Source organism: Acyrthosiphon pisum, chromosome A1 (genome assembly GCF_005508785.2).
Source record: "Acyrthosiphon pisum isolate AL4f chromosome A1, pea_aphid_22Mar2018_4r6ur, whole genome shotgun sequence".
Lineage (NCBI taxonomy): Eukaryota > Metazoa > Arthropoda > Insecta > Hemiptera > Aphididae > Acyrthosiphon > Acyrthosiphon pisum.
Window position 1 is genome coordinate 71,147,145 of NC_042494.1, and position 16,606 is coordinate 71,163,750.

General features: G+C 27.9%; 1 protein-coding gene across 1 annotated transcript; it reads left to right on the forward strand.

Moving 5' to 3' along the window:
• The first annotated feature begins 9,445 nt into the window (after nucleotides 1–9,445).
• Nucleotides 9,446–12,624, forward strand: LOC100160157 (SPRY domain-containing SOCS box protein 3). Its single transcript, XM_001949446.5, has 5 exons — nucleotides 9,446–9,787; nucleotides 9,889–10,079; nucleotides 10,168–10,270; nucleotides 10,338–10,466; nucleotides 10,529–12,624. The coding sequence occupies exons 1-5, from the start codon at nucleotides 9,712–9,714 to the stop codon at nucleotides 10,750–10,752; spliced, it is 723 nt and encodes a 240-aa protein (XP_001949481.1). The 5' UTR covers nucleotides 9,446–9,711; the 3' UTR covers nucleotides 10,753–12,624.
• Nucleotides 12,625–16,606: the final 3,982 nt, after the last annotated feature.

The window sequence follows — 16,606 nt, forward strand, 5'->3', positions numbered from 1 at the left end:
TCGAATACACGATCTCGAGAGCCCTCCGAACATCTGGAGGAAGGTAATGGCTTAATTTTACTATTTAACATCTGAATTAAATATATTTATCGACAGGAGTCGTATTTATATTTCTTCTTATTTTTAAGTTATTACACACATAAAAGTCTCAACACGTGTGCTACACTTATAACAATAATGAGTACCTATGCAATTTTTTAATTTCTTGAATTGGACGATGAGTAATATTTTCCATTGTTGTTATTATTTAAAGTTTTAACTGTACAGAATATTATAGCTGTAGTAAACGCAGAGTGCCACATTATAGTAGTAATAATAGTATCTAACGTTCAGAAGTAAATACCAACGCAAACGTGACTAAAATTTAAAACTACATAGGATGATTTTTTTTCCTTAAAAGTTTGTTATCTCTGTCATTTTTTGTGTTTAAAAGAAGTTATTTGAGTAAATACAATTTGGTGAGCACAATCAAAATAATTTATCAGAGTATCTATAGTGTTTTTACATTAACCAAAAATTAACAAATTTTTTACATATTTTTATCGTATAGTTTTTAGCTGTAGTTTTTAATTTATTATACCGTATGTATAAAGTCTAGCATGACAAGTGGTTTGCTTTTTTTCTCTTCATATCCAATTTAATATATTTTCTGAAAATCTCATAGGTATAATAATATTATAGGCACTGTCCAATTCTATATTAGATATTATGTATTTATGTAGGTACCTGGTACGTGTACTAAAAAAATCTCATTTTATTCTCGTTTGTTTCAGAACCATGAAAATCGACTGAAAGAATTTATATTATAACATAGTTATCTTACGATATTCGATCAATCCCATCGTAGAAGACGAGACCTTTACTATGACCGTGTGGAGTATACAAATAATTACAGACAGACCAATGATATTACTGTGAGCGCAGTGCTGCAGGATTGCGTATGCTTAAAATGTTTTCGCATGTCAATCATTATTGGGTAACTGCAATGTTTTGCCAAAAAACACATATTATTATATTTGTTTGGAAGTTCTGAAAAGTGATATTTTGTAAAACGGTCGCAGGTGTTCTTTTTTAGTGCCATTTACCGCCAGTGTTTTCGCTGTCACTGCGTGGCGCTAAACATATTATACTAGGTAATATACAAGGTGTTCAAAACAATTTGGAAACTCTTTAATAACAGCTTGCATATTTTTATACCTATACATAATATAGCAACAACAGATAACAATGGTGTAAATTTTTTAGGTAAAATATTAATTAATCATCTTATTAATTATATCGAATTATCGTTTATCAGTCAATTAGATAGTCTAAGACCGTTTTCAAACTTTTGGTTGTTTACAAACACCCTGTACCTACATTATACCTATATTATTACAGTGTCTTAAGTACTTTTAACGTCTTACAAATCGTAAACGTCAGCTATATACAGTTTAGTATTGTCATCACTTTTATTGTCGAAGACGGACTTGCTGCTCGTTATACAACTTACAAGTCATGTAGGTATTTTAACAGGATTTTTCGTTGAACTTGAATTACATATTATTCTGATGCAAAAGTTAATTTACATTTTACATAACAATAAATACCTATATTATTATTATGTATTGTAAACGTACACCTATAATATGGTATATAATATACCAGTTAGAATAGTTAGATGTTAAAATATTATGTCGCTCATCTGCAGACCACGATTAATAATATATTATCTTGTTCGTAAGTATATACACATATACCTAAACGTATCAGTGAGGTAACCTGTGGCCTGCGGGATGCGGTAGTAAATTTCACAAGAGAGGTTCACCTGGATGATGATTTATGTTTTGTAATCCTTTAAGTAGGTATATATGTTGGCACTAAACTCATATGTCATGTGGCTTCACTTCTTAAATTTAGATGGCTGGAAAGAAGGGTGGGTGGATAAACATTTTAGATTTCACATATTCACAAAAAAAATTTAGTTCGATATCATCTGCCATATATATCATATATTTTAATATCGTAGAGTTTTGAAAATACTTTAATCAAAAACACAGTCTCCTGTCGTTCCTGATTTTGACTTAGCAGTTCTATGTATTACTATAAATTATAAGAAAATAAATAATTAATTTAATTTGAACATAAAACGATAAAAGTCGGAGTATACAAGTGTGCAACACGCGTATGGTTTCCTGGCAATCGTCTGGAGGAGTGCTTGTTACACCACGGATATTATTTACGTATATTATATTAGAGTATATATTTACGTAGTACTCGTCTTGGCACTGCAATTGAAGAATATTCCCTCAAAAGTCAAAACTATATAAGTAGGTACTAAACTTTTGTAACCAATTCTTAAATCAATTTTATTTTTAAAGTTAAATTAATTTCGCTTAGATAGACAAGTTGTCCATTAGTGCTACATTGATTTATATTACATTCAAATTACATACTTATTAGTTATTTATATTGTTAGCTAGTTGTTCATTTTGTGAATGAATAATACAAATAATAAGATTAAACTTAAGATTATAAATAGAATTACATTGGCTTATCAAGTTGAATCCGGATATGGTTGTATATGGATTATATACATAATATACTTATAAACATAGATCGATTATATATTTATTATTATTTTAGATTCTAAGTGAAACGATGAATGAAATATTTTTACAATGAAGTGTGTTCTTTTTGTATCTGTAATCTGTATAGTGTATACACGATCCATAGGTAGTAGAAAAAATGCATTGATCACAAACATTGAGGGTATTTCTGATGGCAAACTGTATCTAGTTAATAATACTTTTGAGGGTTAAAATTTAAAAAACGGACCACTCAAATTGTGTATAGGTACATAAAATGCATTCCGGTTCAGAATATTTTCTATTTCGATCACTGCCTAAAGAACAATTTGGTTTAATCCTATTGTAATTAAATATATATAATATTATAGGTACATTTAATAATTCTGCAAAAATTAAAAATCAAAAAAATATGCAGACCTATCCTGACTTTGCAAGCCTTATTTTTTTGATTATAACACCGTATTTTTATGACATATAGACTATTGATGAAAATAATAATAATATTAATAGTTACTTACTTACTTGTTACTAGTAGTTATATTAATCAATTTTATTAATTAGTTATAATAGTCATGGAAATAGTAACCGTAATATTTATAGTGATATTATTGTAGACATATCTATAATTATTTATTTAGAATAAATAATTTGTGATCTATAAATTATCAAGTATCATAAATCTTTTTATGTAAGAAACTGCATAGTATTATATTGGTTCGTTAGATTGGGAACAAGAATTTCTGCTATTTATTTCTTAAATTTAGAACTAAAAAATATAACTTAATTTTCTGACCAAAAAATATGATCTTTGTCTTGTGCTGGGAGCTGTTTTGGTAACGATGCTGAGTCTTTATTAATACCTATTTAATTTATTACACAGTTATAATATAAAACTTATATACGTAATGGATGTTTAATTATTTAAATGATATTTGATACTGATAAATAGATTTATTTTTATTATTACGATAAAAAATTATTAAAATAAAATAACTTCATACAATATTGAGTCCTTCTTTCCTCCTATAACATTAGCCAACTAATTTAATTTATTTTGTAACTTTCGTCTATTTACCAACTTTTAATTTATATGAAACTAGGAATTCAATATAACAACACACAAAATAAGCATTTTGAAATTTTACTTTGGTAAGCATGAGAATAACAAGACGTGTGTCTAGTGCAAAAACGTATTATTCAAATGAATGAATATTATTTATTTTAAAAGCAAAATTGAAAATATTTACTCTTGCAATTTAAAATTATGATCGGTGTGATTATTTTTTTCTCTTTATTGTTATTCTCACAATATCTATTCAGTCAATCAAAAAACCGGACTTCATATTGGGTTTTATTTCGTATGCTGAATGAATAATACAATGCTACACTGGTCATGGGCTATAAAATATATTATTGGCCGACCATTTTCTATTCATGAAATTACCTAGGTACCATTCGTCGTCTTTCACTTTGTGATTTACCAGTTTATAATTTTTTTGCGAAATCCGAAAGCATTAAATAACTAATAAGTAATGACCGTAATAAAAATTTTATATTAATTCGGTGACTAAAAAGTAAGCTACTACTGTATTTACTAACTTACTATATTTAACATAATATATAAATCATTATAAATACAGAACAATCATAATAGTGACAAATTGGATTTAATATTTATCATTAAATCACCAGTCGTTCACTGTCGCAACTCTCGACTGTGTAGGTACCTACAATAAATTTAACACAAAGACATGTTATAATAATTTTAGTATACTATAGAATATTAAATACATCAACTAGGTGTAGCTCTATAAATCAGCTGTAATATATTTTTCAATAAAATTATCTGAATATGCCTCATTGTTTTTATAATAAAATATAAATAATAAAATATGTGGAATATAATATAATATTATGAATATACATAGGTATTGTATATTATGGTGACTGTCGTTACATGGTTGAAAAATTTTAATTCATTATTTGGTAATCCTTATAGTACAATAGTATCAGTTTACAAGACAAATAAGCATGTGAGTGTTTATCATAGATTCACGAATTAATAAAGGTAGCATAGGCGATCGGAGGGGCGACAAACTAGGGCATCTGCCCCCTGGCTTTTCAAAAAAAAATATTTTAAATTTATAATAAATCCCCATGTAAAATATTGAAAGTGATTAAACGAATAAAATGTTAGGATTATGCAAAAAAAAAGCCATTTTAAGCCAAGATAACAAATATTAATATTATATTTTATGAATTAAATTGTGTAAACTTTATATATTACAAGTATATATTATATAAGATATATGTGTTTAGTAACAGCGAAAAGTTTATATATAAAATCATAGAACATATTTGTTTTCAAATGTTCATGTATAGATATATACTAATTACTATTACCTGTTGTATTAAATGAGCGGTACTTATAATCTCGATGGTTAGCAATTAAGTTATCCTATTGTTTTTGGCTTTACTCGTTGACATTTAACTATATACGTCCACATCTATAATCCATAATCTTTATATCACTAAAACATTGCTTATAAAAATATCATATATTTACCTATACAGATATATTCATGACTTAAGCACATTTATTTATAATACTATATTGGTACTCACAATTTATTTATTAACATTATTTTTGGTCTTTTGCAGTTTTCCATTTTTTTTGGTGTGCTCATCGCTATAAGCCTGGTAACGTGAAAATATATCCATCTCATATTTTCCAAACTAACCGAAGCGTCGAAATAATGAAAAAGTAGAATCAACGAATAATTTAACTATTATAAATAAATAGGAACCTACCTATATATAATCATTTTTTATACGCCTATATATATATAGGATAGATATAAGCGATTAGGCGTGGAATCCGTATAGTATACGCCGTGGATACTAAACATATTATTCTCTTTAACATGATTAAAACGTTATCATGGAGGTGTATATATTTGTAGATAAACCTGTTAAGACGCATAGGTACAAGCTAAAACTGTATTTATAATACAATTTAGGACATATTATACTGCCAATTATAATATAACTATCAATAGATCGATTCAAGGTTAGGCCTGTTCTGTAAAAAAACACATTTTTAAACTTGTATAATTAATTATACTAATTATATTAACAATTAACATTATAACTTGATGAAAAATCATGATTAATCTATAGACGATATTGGGTGAAAACATTTTTTGAATTTCAATTTTCTATACCAGTAATATTTCAACTTTTAGGTACCTACTACCTATAGCCTATATGTGATATTATGTTGTGAACCCAAATAACAAATCCTCTATAATATAGATTCTATATATTATATAGCTATATTGACAATAATTAATATTTTCGATTGTACCCGATTTTATCGGACTAAACATTCAAATATTAAGTATAAAGTAGTTCAGTAACTTAAAAATAAACACATATAAAGAATAATATTTTAAACTTAATTTAACATTGTTTTTTATAAATGTATTGGATTACTGAACTTTCAAGCATACAATATTCTAAGTTCTAACGATACCGGAGACAATAAAAATATTACTATCACTAAAACTGTGATGTGATATTAAAAAATACGAGGTAATTTATCATGATAATATTGGCTAGAAAAAATTATCATTATGTTGCAGGATAGGTAGAAACTGTGTTTTATTTGACTGTGAAAATGCCTAATGTCGTAAAATAATAAGTTATTATCATTACACCAATCATACTTGGCTGTAAATGATTTAAAATATTTCAAACCAATGTCGTTTAGGTACGCATAACCGAAATCCACGCATTAAATTATGATAATAATACATAAATAACAATCATAATTATTCCTAATATTTTGGAAAACATATTATATAAACATAAACCATTACAACTATTCATAGTTCTTAATATTTTTTTGTTTAACTACACACAATTTAAATAACAAATACACATTTTAATTTACAACTGAACATTTTGTGTAGAGCTAAACGACACAGCAAGCCCTGCAAAAATGTCATCTTATTAATTAGTTAATTAGTTTTTTTTTTATTCAATTAATTAATTCATTAGTTTTCAAGATATTAAAAATATACCTATGTATATATCTAAATATTATTTATACATTACTATACTAATTTAATTTTTTCAGCACACACTTTTTTTCTTTTTTTTGTCCCCATCACCAATATATATCGGGTCTAATAAAATTGCCTTTTGTTTAACTAAAGCCACAATAATATGTTTAATTTTACTATTTATTTCAGAAATATAATATTATTGGAAACATACGGCGTTATGGATAGGCTATTCAGGTACAGTATAGGCTACAACTATACTCTATAGTTACACATTTAATAATTATTTTATAAACGACAACTGCACAATTTTATCCCAAGCTATTTCTTTTGTGAGTACCTACTTATACGAAATCTGTGGTATATGTTGCTATTTGCTTTATACAATAAATGTTCATACCACTGTGGTATGCGAATAGCTCGCAGAACTACACCGATATATTGTTTTTATAACCTGTGTCCTGTAGCTGGATTCGGGATTTGTGCACTAAGTAGTAAAAACTTTCAAAATATGCAATATGCATTATTGTATGTAGGTAATTACATGTATTACAAAAAATATAAATATTGTGACATTGCATAATATATAGATTTCTAGAAAGACAAAAACGATGGTAAACAATATTATCACACTACGAATTATTGATTGAGTATTCATGAAAAATATATTTTTTTTAAACGAGAAGTATTATTATAAAAAGTAAAGTGTTAATTTTTGTTTATAGTGTGCTTTTAATTTGCTCAAGTACTTAAATTGTTGTACTTTGTTGTGGCCACATGGCGTTAAGTACGAAAATGTTTTTCCTTCTTAACAGATGCTGCTCCGTATAGGATTAAAGCTGAAAAAATTCTAACAACATTTTATCCGAAAATATTACATTTAACATGTGTAGCACACGGATTTCACAGTGTAGCTGCATAACAGTTAGATTAAAGTTTCCCTTAATTAATTAATCGCGACTGTTATAAAAGTATTTCTAAAAGCTCCTACCTAACAGAGTACTAAAATTTAAGGAATTATATCATAATTTTTGCCTCCCACCTTAGCAAATCATTACTCGGTGGAGTAATTGGTCAGCAGCAGTTGAATACTATTCTAAAAATTTCGAAGAAATTAAAGAAGTTATTTCAAATCTTAATAGATACTGCAACAGCTATTACAAAAGCTACTGATATTATGCAAAATAATGATCAAAAAAATCATTTAGCATATATTATTACTGCAAATTGATGTTTCTTGATTAAAGTAATAAAAAAATCAGGGACATCAAATCTAACAATAATTGAATGTCTTGCAAGTTGCAATAGTGGAAAATTCAGCAAACAAATTAAATAAAATTCAAGGAGAATCCACAAAATATAAATTAAACCACATACTTGCTAAAAAAGTTGCTTTACAAAAAACTAAAACTATTAAGAAATAATTTTCTGAATAAAAATGAAAATACGTCAATAGATATTAAGTTAACACTAATGCCATTAGGAATATTCCCCAATGAATGTTCTCGGAAATAAGGAATATTCCCCAATCTCTCGGGAAATTTCTTAAAAAAAAAAAATCAAATTATTAAGTTATTCCGTATTTCAATAATTTCAATATGTTTATTTTTATTTTTTCAATAAATATAAATGAATGTTGGATCGTTTATTTTGTGATCATTGTACAGATTTCAATTAAAAAATTAAATTATAGTTACTTACCTAATAGCTTTTATTTAAAGAATAAATATCTAAACTGACATAATATCAATAAAGAGCTGTCATTTGGATCATTTACAAGCATAAGTTTAATTTAAAACTGAAACCTATGATCAATATTTAAAAACTTATTATATTCCTGGGAAATTCCCGAAACTATATTCCCGGGAATTTGCCCATCACTAGTTAACACTATCTGATAAATGAAGTATGAATTAATATGACCCATTATTCTCCATTGACGTTGCACTCGTTGAACGTTCCCTTCAGTCGCTACTAGTAAATTTTAAGACCTAACCACTGAATACTTAAATTTGAAAATCTTCAAATGTACATTGTATCCAATTGTTTCCAAAAAGACAACAATTAAGATGGTTAGATGAATAATTATTAATTAATAATTGTCAATTACAATGTAATATTTAATATGTAATGTATTGTAAATTGTAATTTATAATCGTATAAAAATAGTTAATACATACTGTATGAAACTATAATATAAAACTATTAAAGCTGTTTACATCTGACACTGTAATATTATAGTGTACAGCCTGAAATTTTATCCAAAAAATCATTATAAAACCAAAAATATATTTACTTTATATAACAAAGAAACATTACCTCCTTCGAGTATCAACTTTTTTGTTTGTACTTCTTACTTCATAAATTTTAATGTTTTAAAAATTGAACTCAAAAAGTATCAAACTTATCTATTACACATTATTACTAAGATTTCTAACGTATGAGCGAAATAAGCAATAACGGACTACGGAGTAATTCCGACAGATAACAACCGCACTGTACAACAGTCAAACTGTAATAATATTATGTTCGATGGATACATTTTGTAGGTGTAGTTTAACGTTTTAATTAATTAAAACAGTCAATAATAGTAATTTATTATAGTAATATGCGGTCCGGATGATCGGATGATCTCAGACAATATTATCGAAAGCGGGAGAAAAAGCTTAAATTCACGCGCGTACGGTGACAGCGGCATCTAGCGGACGTGTCTGTGGAATATTCGTCCATAGAATTATAGAATGTTCTAGAAACAACAGGTTGCGCTGAGTGATCGTGTTTATCCGAGGTAAACAGTGAACACTATATAAAGGTATACCACTAGCATCACATCAGCTAATGACTGATATTTGAATTCTATATTTTCTATCATTTTGAATATTCTTGTTTATGAAGTGACCGAGAACTTAGAAGCAAAAGTGGTTAATACTTTTATTATTACAGCCGATTAACCATGACATCGTCTACATCGTGCACAATTAACGACATATTTACGAAATAAAGACGTCTACGGAGTGTGTATCGATCGTGCATCAAATACCTATTTCGAATCGAAAACCAAATCGCTCACGAATATGGCCCAATCGAGTTATAAGCTATTGCAAGACCTCCAAAATTCGACGAACTACGAGTGTTTGACTGCCGGTAACGGTAAGTATAACACCAACGTGTATATCGAGCTGCTTAAAACGGACTATATAGGTAGTTTAGCGATATACCTGTTAAGATATAATTAATATTGTATTGGTCAGACTTGGAATGGGGATGGGATCCCTTGGAATCAAACACTGATGTGAATATATCAGACGACACGTTAAATGTAGTAATTCATCCAAACTCTAGCCGGGGTACCGGAGCGGTTCGTGGTGACATGCCATTTGTGCCGGGTCATATCTACTATTGGGAGATCAAAGTGGACGGTTCACCTACCGCCACTGACATGGTAACTCCACAACCTCTTAGTTCTTTGTAACAAAGACATATTGTATTTAATATGTCGTAATGTTGATAAGTAATTTCTGTACTCATAGATAATTGGTGTTGGCACAAAAGATTTCGACTTGGAGAGCTCTAAAAACGAATATACTAGTCTAATAGGATCGGATGAGAAATCGTGGGGATATTCTTATAAAGGTAAATTAAACGGTTGTATTCAGTTTTTTTTTTTGCTTTTATAATAATACATTATTTTTCTTCATAGGTGTCAAACACCATGGAGGAGAAAGTTTGATGTATGGTCAGAGATGTGATCGTGGTGAAGCATTGATAGGAGTTCGATTGGATATGTGCAGAGGGACATTGGAATTTTTCCATAATAGAATTCCGTTAGGTGAATAATACAGCTAAATTGCAGTGCTAATCAAATAACTTATTAAGTCTTATATATTTTAGGTGTGGCTTTTGAAAAACTAAATAATACACATCTCCTCTACCCGATGGTATGCTCCACTGCATGCCGAACTCATTTCACAATAAAATACTGTCGTTCATTGCCAGTAAATCTGCAACTTTATTGTTTGCAAGCTTTTGACTCTAGTAAGAATTCATTAATACCATTTGGTATTTTGAAAATGGTAATGGATTCTTGGTGGATTCCTAAATCCTATTCGTCATAACACAACTTTAGATTTCATGATTATATTTTAATTTTATTTCTAAGATTACTTTAAAATATTAGCAACTCTTAGTATTTAAGGAATGTATATTATTAATCCGACGTTAGTCACGCCCGTGTATATAATGTTATTAGTCGCATCACAGTCTTTTTGACTGCGTGTTAATTTTCAAGAATATGTGAAATGTTGTTTCATTAATTTGTATTCATTTTATTAAGACAAATCAATATTTTATACAATCACAACAAAATTTAATCTGTTATAAAAAGTTACTCCCATTACATAAAATGGATAATATTTAGAAAAATAGGAATGTACGAGTTTTATTTAAATTTATAGGTGATAGGTAACCTATATTATGAATAATATCTCATTTCTATCTTAGTTTAATCTATATATAAGTAATTAAATATATTTTTAATAACATTCTTAAAAGTTATATTGAGTATCAATGATTGAAATATAAAATGTATAATATGTTTTATTAAAAATATAAAAATGTGAGGTTGTTTTGACCTTAGCGCGACTAACGCCGGGTTAAAAATGAATATAATATAGTGTCTTACATAATTTGCTTGCATACAACTTATTATGAATACAGTATATTTATCATTCTGTGCTAATTATTGAATTATTAACAATTATTACCTAATTTAAAAAAAACATAATTCATTTGCTCCAGTCTAGTGATGATAATTTTTTTTTTTTTTTACTTTGAGATAAATTGTTTAAATTGAATTTGGCTTAAAAATTAAGTAAAGACAAAATTACATTAAAAGTACATAATTTATTTAGAAAAACACAAGTAATCAATTGATGTATTGTTATACATAAGTACAATTAATAATAATGAGTTACAAATACAATTTACTTTGGAACTAGTGTTGTATCATGCATATTAAAACTATTAACTAGGTTAAGAATATATGTAATATGTAATAACTAATAAGTGATAGGAGAACTGAAAAAATGTGGGTTCTTGAAAAAGTAATTGAGTGTTCTAGCTTAATAAAGTTATGTGTATTTAATAATGTATGTTGGAAGGAATTGATGTATTTGACAGTAGTTAAGCTTAATCATTGGGAAATATAATATATAAGCCCAAAATTATTTATTTGTTGCTCTAAATACTAATACTATCATATAAATCTACATAAGTAAAAATTATATAATTTTCAATTTGTCAAAGTCCAATATTTTAGAATGAAGTATATTTTAACTCAAAGTAAACTTTAATGAAAGTCTATTTGCATACCAATATACTTACCTATAAATTAAAATAGTAATTTAAGAACTGTTCTGTTCCACAATTATATACATTGTCTTGACTAAAGATTTGTAAAATATTGTGTTAAATTAAGCCAGTTTAATAAAAAATATTTTCACATTAATATACAAATTCAAACTTAAATGTACCAATGTTTTTTTTTATAATGTTTAATATTATCAACAGCTAGGTACAATAATCATAGCATTACCATTGATTATAAATACTATATAGTATGTACGTCTTAATGTATCAATTTTTTTATGGCATAAACTGCTTGCCAGTGGTTATTTACATTACATTCAATTGTTATCATATATTTATATTTGTAAATTGCTTTCTTAGGTAGCAATGTATATTAAATTAGATTGTGTAGTTCAGCTTCGTTGAAAGGTAAGGTTCGTGTAATTTATTATAATAAGTAAAAACTATTCATGTTCCGTTTTAGAATTTTGTATTTGTGAAAAGTAATCGGAGTAGATATGATTAGTTGTTTAACTATCTGTATGTTTCTATAATGTATACAATATCTAATCTTTGTGTTATATTATGTAATTAATATATTTAAAATAAAATGTGTGTTTATAAATGCAGTATACCTTTAATAACTACTAATTAATTAAACATAATGACAATATTATTATAAGTAGGTACATTGATGTAGTTCATTAATGCCATATAAATATTAAAATATATAATAATATTGGAATAACTGCTTATTCATTAAGTGCTTAAAGATTAAAGATTTTATATTTTAGATTGTTAGCGGAGCGATAGATGTATTGATTTTACAATGATATTGTGTTTTTTTTATTTTATTTTATGTGTCTCATCACTCATCACCGTTTGGGGCAGTAAAACTGGTTTGATTTACTTCATCAGTATCTCGTTCGATGGGAAAGTGAATCTAGTTGGTGTATTCGGAAGGTCAAAATTGAAAATTCCCAATAGTTTTCACTGGTTGTTTATATTATCACATTCTATACAGTATACACGATAACATTTTCAAAATATTTTGTTTTGAACTGTTTACCCCTTTACGGCAGGCACGGCGTCAAGGGGGAGGGGGCAATGTGGGGCTCTAGCCCCCAGAGAACAGGTCAGCCCCACCACTGACAAATATATACGATATAATAGTCATAAAAAATTATTCTTAAAAAAGCTACATAAAAGAATTTATGAAATATACTTTTTAAAAATTTTTAATTGATGGAAATACTTTCGTAAACTTTCATTACTAAACACAATTACTTTAGTTTATAATATTTATGAAATGTAGGGTAAGTAAAAGAAACATAATTATTCATTCACAAAGGTATGTAACATTAAAGTCATAAAGAAATTATAATTTTTGTACATCATTATTCATTATGAACATAGTTGTTGAAGATCTGTGATTAAATATTCTCTAACATAAGCAATAAGGTACCTACATAAAAAATATTTGACATTTTTAACTATTCAAAAGTTTGTACATATTATCTATTTAAAAATATCTTAATTCGTGGTCGGGAGAGGTAATTTCGAGTACATATTTGGTGACTGGTGCCCTCCTGGGTCGGTTTTATCACTCGTTTCCGGCTACACGCGTGAACACAATATGCAGATTTGGTTTTATTTTTCATTTTATAGTAGGTAATAATATAATAAACATCATCGCATGACGTAGGTGTATTCAATATTTTCCATACCATTATCACTGACTCAATATATATAAAATTATAAAGTGACTGGCTGACTGATCTATCAATGCACAGCCCAAACCACTGGACGGATCTGGTGGAAATTTGGCATACAGACGGCTATTATTAACGTTGGCGTCCGCTATGGAAATAGTTTTAGAAATTCATCCCCTAAAGGGGTAAATAAGGGGTTGTAGGAATACAACAGTGGCGCCGCCTATCAAGCAAAATCAAATACAAAATGTACAAACTTGACATTTGGAATAGTACAGGTTCCACTAATGATCTAGATGTGCAATAATAAAAGATTTTCCGATATTCGTATTACAAAGAGGTGGTCATACAGGGATCTTGGGATTCACAGAGGAAACTGGAAAGTGAACCTTTTTTTGTTTATAAATGGTTGCCATTGAGTGCAGATTATATTATAGTAATAGTAGAAATTATCATTATTATTATTATTTTTTTTATATAAATTGATGCCACCGGTTAATCGGGTAGATCGGAACATCATTTATAAGTATAAGTATGCATCAAATTGCCAGTTGGAGATATATCGTTATTACACCTGAATTATGGGCGCAAATAGGAGGGGACTTAGTCCCCCCAAATTTCGGTCAAGTCCCCCCCAAGATCAAAATCTAGTAATTAGTAATAATTTTTATATTCTGTAGTACTAAGCAATATGGCCTATAGGGAGGGGGGCTTGAGTCCCCCCAAAAAATTTAGTCGATTTGCGCCTATGACCTGAATGTAGACAACATTTTCACCATCAGAATATGTTATAACATGCATTTTGAAAATAAGTGGAGATACCCGGTTACTGCACCGGACACTTTATAGCTACGGTGTAGGTAGGTAGGTACCTACACAATCTGCGTCGACAAAAGATTAATTAGTAGCTATAATATATTATAATCATTAATCCTATATAAATATAATATTATATATTTATTATTTATATATAGGTACTGAAAATTGCAGTCTTGCAGTGGTTACGTGTACAGGGGTGGATAGGTAGTATTTTTGTTACAGGGAAATATTTTAAGGGGCCCACCAACAGAAAAAAAATTTGATCGCTTCGCTCGCATTACATACTCAACCTAACAACTTAACTTACAAATAAAATGTTGTCATACGAACTATTCAAATCATACTCGTATAAATCAACTTGTGTAAATTTACAATTTCATCATATTTTCAATACATTAATAATTTTGTTAACACTTTGCTTTTAGAAGCCACTTCATTAATAATTTGATTAGTCAATTCCAACCAACAATTCTTTTTCTATTGCATGAGCATAAAACTTTCTAATAAATATTGAGACTAGGTGCTCCTATAATTTTTTATATATTTTAATTTTGAAAATCCACGTCCACATCTTACTTGAGTGACTGACAGAGTAAGTAGTAAGTAAAGTAATATGCAGCCGTTGTAGAGACCAGGGTCCAGGATAAGCGTTGGTGTATAAATTATATTTTAATAAAAAATCGAAAGTTCAAACCACACAGTATTTGTTGCCAGCTGTAGTATGGGTAAATTTTTCTTCGTTTTCATCATCATATTCGTTTCCAGAATTATATTCAATGTAGTCATAATTTTCACAACAAATTGTCTTTTTGAATTCACCCCACTTTGATATAAAGTCTGTGAACTCATCTCTTAAGGGGGCTGGAGCGTAATCCATTTTAAGGAGTAAAAACTATGCATTTTATATTTCAAGTTAAATAGGTCATGTAAATATGTTGAAAGTAAATGAACATTAATGTGTGTATTTCGTAGTACCGATCACATTGTATTATAGCGGCATCATAATACGTCTGTCACCTTACGTATGCGCATGCACATGTCACCACTTATTACTTTATAAAATTACAAACATTTTTTTTCAAAAATACTGCCAGTGACTTCAATCACTACGCTCAGTAGGATGTTCCGATTTAAATTTTGAAAGCAGATTTGAATTCTCCTCTAAATTTACTATGCTTTGACTGTCGTACATTTTTCATATTCTATATCAATGTATTTCAATTTTAATATTATGAATATAAATTATTTTTACTCTGTTTATTAGTAAATTTCTAAGTAAAAAAAAAATAAAAATCAGAAAAATAAAATTGTTAAAGCATAGGTAATTTAGTAACGAATTCAAATCTGCTTTCAAAATTAATATCAGATCATTATATTGGACGTAGTTATTGAAGTCGTGAGCTATGTTTTCGACCAAAAATTTATCACGCTCCAGCCCCTTATGTGTTATAAAAAATTATATATGTACTATAAAATAGATATTAAATACCCAATCATTTCCGACAAATTTGCAAGGCTGGGCATTAACGAGTTAATAAGTTAAAATTAAGTTAAAAAGTTAAGTTACTTTTAACAAAGTTAATTAACGCGTTACTTTTTTTTAGAAGTAACTTCTAACTTAACGAGTTACATTTCCCCCCATATTATTCAGTAACTTAACGAGTTAACTCATTTTATTGGCACTTCAAGTTAATTTTTTCCTAAACCACATATTTAAAATAAATTCAATTTTGTAAAATTAATAAATTAACCAGATATGTTATAGGGGTAACCGCGTCATTAATAAAAGAAAAATATAACAATTTACTCAGTACCTATCGGGCAAGTTAGTCACTTTTTTCAACTACCTAGTTAAAGTTAAGTTACTTTAATATAAAAAGTAATCAAGTTAGAGTAGATATAAGTTAGTTTTTGAAATTTACCAAATTTCTAACTTAGTTGGTTAGATAGAAGTTAGTTTGGTAAAAATAGTAACTTAAGTTAGAGTAGAAGTTAGATGTTGGTTTTTTTTAGCTTAAAATATAAATTTAAAAAACTATTTTTTCATATGTAAAGCATTATATAAATTAATTATTATTAATAATTATTATAT

Excerpts from the sequence above, each read along its gene's own strand:
- LOC100160157 (XM_001949446.5), top strand. The coding sequence starts at position 9,712 with ATGGCCCAATCGAGTTATAAGCTATTGCAAGACCTCCAAAATTCGACG. Across the intron at positions 9,788-9,888 it reads GTGTTTGACTGCCGGTAACG|ACTTGGAATGGGGATGGGAT; the intron begins GTAAGTATAACA and ends TGTATTGGTCAG. Across the intron at positions 10,080-10,167 it reads CACCTACCGCCACTGACATG|ATAATTGGTGTTGGCACAAA; the intron begins GTAACTCCACAA and ends CTGTACTCATAG.